This window comes from Microtus ochrogaster, unplaced genomic scaffold, assembly GCF_000317375.1.
Source record: "Microtus ochrogaster isolate Prairie Vole_2 unplaced genomic scaffold, MicOch1.0 UNK1, whole genome shotgun sequence".
Taxonomy (NCBI): Eukaryota; Metazoa; Chordata; class Mammalia; order Rodentia; family Cricetidae; genus Microtus; species Microtus ochrogaster.
The window spans coordinates 4520475-4526660 of record NW_004949099.1 but is presented as its reverse complement, the minus strand read 5'-3'; the positions used below and the strand labels follow the sequence as shown (position 1 = coordinate 4526660).

General features: G+C 55.2%; 1 protein-coding gene across 2 annotated transcripts in view; it reads right to left on the bottom strand.

Moving 5' to 3' along the window:
* The window catches only part of Slc41a3 (solute carrier family 41 member 3), a 46900-nt gene that overhangs the window by 29803 nt on the left and 10911 nt on the right, over positions 1–6186 (bottom strand). Inside the window, exon 1 of one of the 2 annotated variants that reach the window (XM_005364873.2) lies at positions 3332–3613. The exons of the other annotated variant lie outside the window; for it this stretch is intronic. Coding sequence (XP_005364930.1) covers positions 3332–3526 — 195 coding nt within the window. The 5' untranslated portion in view covers positions 3527–3613. Of the gene's footprint in view, positions 1–3331; positions 3614–6186 lie in introns of those variants that run through there. 2 annotated transcript variants of the gene reach the window in all.

Below are 6186 nucleotides of genomic sequence, written 5' to 3'. Positions count from 1 at the left end.
CCCTCCTCTGCCTCCCCCTCATCCACCCTCCTCTGCCTCCCCCTCATCCACCCTCCTCTGTCTTCCCCACGGCCTGGTGCTCATTCTCCTGCCACACACAAGGAGAGTGTGGCATGTCTGCTAAGCCCAAGTCAGAACATACCCCCCTCTCCCTTACACTCCCTGTCTCAGTGCCAGGAACTCCTGACCAAGTTCCATCCTCCCTGTCACAGCTCAGTGGTATGCCATGGCTCAGTGCAGGTTGGCCATGGTACAGTCTTCCTGAAGCCTCAGTGACCTGCCATGTGGGAAGGGGCTCTCCTTGCTCTGTCTGCAGCCCCCCCCCCATGTAGGACAGCCCAAGGACAATGTACATAGAGAACAAGCCTGCCTCTGGACATTTTCCTGCCCCCAGCTCCCTGCTGGTCTCCTTAATGACTCCGCCATGGCCCCACTTCAAGCCCTGACCCATTCTCCCCTTTGATTCTCCTCTCTTTTAAACCCCTCTCTTTCAAGGCTGGAGTTACTTCCCCCAATCAGCCCACCTTCCCCATCGTGCCATGCCCCATGAGGGAGGAGGGGAGACTTGATTCCATGGTCCTAGCTCCTTGCTGGTGGCTGCACTGACTGATGGGGACAGAAGCCAGCACCTTGCACAAGCTAGGAGAGTGTTCTATGCTGGAATATACTCCCAGCCGTGGACATGAGATTCAGGCATGACTGATCATGTCAGGAATCACAGTACAAGAGGCAGGCAGGCTGGGAGAATGTCAACAGTCTAGCTAAACTGTGTCCCTAGCCCCTCAAATTGATGGACTGCAGCCCTAACTCCCAGGACCTCCCGATACAAAGAGAGGCTGAGCTAAGAAGGTCATGGGTGAACGAGCCCCAATTCTACAAGACAGGTATCCCACAGACACACTAGGACAAGATGTCCAGAGGGGGTGACTATGTGGGCACAGGGAAAACATGGTGTTGGTGGCTGAGGATACCAACCGTGCCAACACATGAGCTCAGATTTCTAACCCCAGAGCCATGCCAATGTCAGTCCTGGGCAGACTAAGTCAGATGACAAAGGGGACAATGGTGACTTCACTCATCACCCAGCTCCAGAATGGCACTTTCTCCAGGCTCCTTTTAGGTGTCTTCGATGTCACAGTCACTTTGGGCTGACTGATGCCCTGGGCTCATCAATATGCCCAGAGTCCCACCCACCTTGTAGCTGCAAACTGCTCACACTGGAGTCTCAACTCAGGATTTCCAGACTCCTACAGAGGCCCTGGGGCCTGCCCCTCTCCTGCCCACTTCCTGTTCTGTCCACCAAGATTTAACCTCTTATCCTCGCCAATCTGACTTCAAGTCATGCTGACTTTTAAATTCTGCTATTGACCTCTCAAACAGCGCTTTAAAGATAAACTGCTGATAAACCTCACCCCCACACCCGGGGGAGGGAGTGTGGGGGTGAGGTTTATCAGCAGTGGTAGGCTGCAGTACTGGGAGAGAGCCTTCTTCACTTTCTCCTCCCCCACACTGGTGATACTGCTGCCAGGATTGAGCTTTGTGACATAAATATAATCACTTCTGACCCACGCTGGCAACTCCACTCCAGAGCATACACCCAACTTGGGTCATTAAACTTGTTCAAGAATGTGGCTGGCAGCACCAAACGTTGTGCACAGCCAAATGGCAGCCTGGGCTGTTGGAGGGGGACCTGCTGGGCAGCACTGCTAGGCAAGCAGCTGTTAGGCTGGCATCCCCACCCTATCTCATCATGCAGCATGCACAAGACTATGCTATACCCCAGCAACACAAAGGCCAATGCTCAGTTTAAGCAGAATGTCAAGCCCCTTTGCCCTCAGTATAAACTCCAGCTCCTGGGCAGAACGGACAGGACAGAGGCCCTCACAGCTAGCCAACACAACAAACACACACGCCCACACAGCCGCAGACTTCACTCAGTTCCCTGCCTGGAGATGGCTCCTCCCCATAGTAACCAATATGGAAACGGCCACATTGTCCCCCAAGGCCCACTCAAATCCCTCTCAAGATCTCTGAGCTGCAGGAGGAAGGAGCTACCTCTCCTTCACACAGGCTGCTCACCACTACCCCGCCCCCACTGCCCAGTCTTGGCTGACTGACAAGCCAGCCTTTTGGGAGCCTACAACGACCTACCGACCGAAGGGAGTGAGTACCTGGACAGGCTGGGGATGAACGACTGAATGACCTCACGCTGGGCAGTCTGGAAAAGCCCAGTCTCTAGAGATTAGCACGGCTGCCTCAGGTAGGGGCAAGGACATCAGGGAAGGAGGGTGTACAAACTCTGGAGGAACAGACTGATCCAAACGTTCTGAATACCCAGTGTTCCGTTCTCTGAGGTGAACCAGAGACCAAGTGTCCTAGAATTATTGACACCCCCTCCGACTTCAGGATGTTGGACACAGGTACCAGAGGAGACACTGTGTATCTGCCATGGAGGAAATGCTGGGTACATGTAGGAACAGGAACCTGACACAAACACACATGTGGGTTGAAATTAAATGTAACTTTGAAGATTTAAAAACAACAACAGTGTTGGGGCTGGGGTGGAACCCAGTGGCTTAGTGCATGGTTAGCATGATTCTGTCCCCAGCACGACCTCTACACATGCATGTGAGGCACATGAAGATGACCTTCCTGACTATCATATCGACCCTGCCAACACCGTGATCTCAGACTTCCGGCTTCCCCAACCATGACAATGTCTGATGGGTGTCCTTCCTGCATGGTGGACACTGTTTAGTTCTTAAAGCAACCCTTAAGCACTGGAGGTAACAGACAGGGTCTTCTAAACCAGGCTCAGGGTACCTGCAAATGTAGGGAGGATGTCTCCCTCAGCAAATACCCTGCCCGATGAAGACTGCCACCCTTGTCGGGGAGATCTGGGGGCTTACGGAACTCCTCCCCAAAGGAGCTACATGGGGACTCTAAGGAGGTGGGCCTGTCATTCAGTCCTGTCCATCACGAGACCAGCAGGCATGCACCCAGGCACCTGGTTCTCACAACTCAGAGAGGCAGGCGTTCTCATTATTCCTGCTCACAAAAGGGGAAACAGAGGCAGAGACTCCTGTACTGAGTAGTAGCCTTGCCCAGTAAGCTCACACTCGATGGCAGGAAGGAGATGGAGGCGCTGTGGGCTCACACAGGCTGCCTTTGAGGGCTTCCAAACGTCATCGCTGTGAGCCTTAACATGCTGGATGCCCAATGTACCTTCTCGCCAGAACTACAGACACTGGACCCAGCTCAGAGCTGCCACCCGCTGGGAGTCACCTGGCTCCTTCCCTCCGCCCTATCTCCCTTGAAGCCCAGTACGTACTTGGACAGTGTTCATCACCAAGCCAGCCGTCATCATGCCCAGGCCCGACAACAGTATGGGTATGGCGATCTGGCATGTGGTGGTGAGGACGGACTCAGGGAGGACACCATGAGGGGAGCGGGTGAGCTCACAGCTGAAGCCTCGAAGTTTCTTGCCCTGAAAGCGGAACTCAAGGCTGAGCTGAGTGACGACCATGGTTGGGCCCCAGTCGCGTCTGTCCTCTCTTCCCTGCCCACCAAGGCTCTCTCCTGCGGAGGTCCACACGGACAGAAGCTTTCCAGGAAGAACCACAGTGGGTCCCTGACAGCCCCTTGGCGGAGGGCCAGAGCAAACAATGTCAGTCCGGAGGCTGCCAGTGTCTTCTGTTCATTCCCCTGGTCAGGTTCTCCTCAGCGCGCACTGTGTATCTGCCGGGACCTCCCTCTGCCAGCCTGCCAGAGAGGCTCACTATCCCTCAGCAGCGACCTTGACAGTGTCCAATAGTCCAGCCCACGCTAGCCAGGCTGGGCAGGGACAGAGCCCACATAGGCCTGGCCCGGGTAAGCACCCACGCAGAGGTCAGCACTACCCTCTGCACATGTGCCATGGGCTGCTTTGTCCTGGCCAAGAAAGGCCTGAGACTGCAGCTCCAGGGATATTCACCCAGGCCCACATACGGAGCTCTGCCCTGCAAGGTCAATGACTCTGTGGGACTGCAAGATGAAAGCGACACTTGTAATCAGCTGGGTGACAGTGTCAGGGGGCTCATAGTCACAGTATGAGGCTGTGCTCACAGAGGAACTGCCGCCCCCTTTCCCTCAAAGGCCAGGAAGAGCTATCCAACTGCTTCTGCTTAGGAAGTCCGAACAAGCGCTACTGATCCCCACCCTCAGCCTACAGGGTAAGGGGTCCAGCTAGGAAGCCACATTAGAGTCTAGGGATGCTGAGGGTACCCCTTGTATATGCCACGGGCCAGGAGGTACATTCCTGGACCTAAGAGCTGACAGACTACAAACTGAGGTCTCCAGCAAAGGCCCCACGCTGAATATCTGATTGACCACCACTAACCCGGGGTCCACCTCTGGGTCTTGGCCTCACCTCTGTCCCATTTCTACCGCACCATTCTCTCGGGCGCCTTGCCTCCTCCTCTCACAGATGGTCCATCCCCTGCTCAAGTCCAAACTCCTTTATCTCCCAGGCACAACTTCCTCACTAACTAACTGCCTCCCCCCCCCCATCTGCCCGCCCCGGAAATCCCCACACATCTCACTCACGCTCTTCTGCTCATCTGTCTCGAGTCTGAAGCCTGCCACAGGGGCCAGACATGCAGCCTCTAAACTTTGGTCCCGGTTCTGGTGGGCCACCCCTACATGTCCTGACTGCTGAGAAGCTACCACGTGGGGCAGTTTCTAGGCCTGCCTGTCACTTGGGATGTTCATGTTTGAGAGTCGAGCAGTCAGGCTGCATGGGGAAGCAGTGTGCAGGTGAGTGAGATACCCTGGGCCAGGTCCTGCACAGGGCCAATAGGCGCTGCCCTGGAGGTGGCAAGAGTGAGCAGTGTAAGAGGAGCTTCCAGGTATAGGATGCTGAGCCACACAGCATCCCAGAACTGGACCCCATAACCTTGTCCATGATCTAGATTTTCTTCATCCTAAATGCACCAGCCCAGTCTCCCCACCAGGCTCCAGCCTGTGCACCAGCCCCCAGCCTGTGCACCAGCCCCCAGCCTCTGCACAAGCCTCCAACCTCTCCACCAGCCCCAGCCTCCGCACCAGCCCTCAGCCTCCGCACCAGCCCTCAGCCTCCGCACCAGCCCCCAGCCTCTGCACCAGCCTCCAGACTCTCTACCAGCCCCCAGCCTTTTCCAAACTTCTAGACTGTTCCTCTAAGCTTCTTGTGCAAGAGCAAGCACCGTAAACATCCCATTTTATCATAGTTTATTCCAAAGTGCCTCAGTCAAGCCTTGCACGACAATGAACATCAGCCAGAAAGGCAAGCTGAGCCCAGACACCCTCACTGCAGCCCTTCGATCTGTCCCCTCAGTTCCAGCACAGGGAACCATCTCAGTCATGACCCTGTGGCCTCTCACCCATCTTCCCCAACAACAAAAACTTGCTCTCCAGATCCACACCCACATGGGCATTCTAAGGAGGGACCCTCATTACACAAGGGACATGTAAGAAAGCCTCAGCTTCTTACACCTGTATCTGAGCCATTCCTCTCCCAGCACGCATCCCTACTCATCTGGAAGAAACTTCTCATGAACCATGCGTCACGCTGTATTCCTCACGCCGTTGGCCGACCTCAATAGTGATTGGCCTTGTGGTCAGCCGAGGTGCCTCTTGGTCTCTGAGCACCACTAGTTTCCAGCCAAAGCCTCACAGCTCCTTATCCAGAATCCCTAAGTGCGAGCAAGTCCCATAATGGCTCAGTGGAAATATGAACAGGAATACCTAACCACCATCCTTCCCAAGAAAGAGCCTCTCTGGGCAGCCCTTAAGCCCTTTGTGCTCAGAGCATATGATACACATACATTTTTTTTTCAGATGAAGGCCCCAGGAGGATTTGTCTTCAACCACAGTGTGCACTAACACTCGGAGAAGGAAATATCCTCCTCCCCATCCCTCTCCACCACAGAGGTGTAGTCTGATGGGCAAGCACAATCCCAGCATCCCTCTGGGCAGCCCTCCCTATGGTCTGTGGCCAGTGGCTTGGCCCGGTCTAAACACACAAGCGTGCCGGGTGGTGGTGGCGCATGCCTTTAATCCCAGCACTTGGGAGGCAGAGGCAGGCAGATCTCTGGGAGTTCGAGGCCAGCCTGGTCTACAAGAGCTAGTTCCGGGACAGGCACCAAAGCTACAGAGAAACCCTGTCTC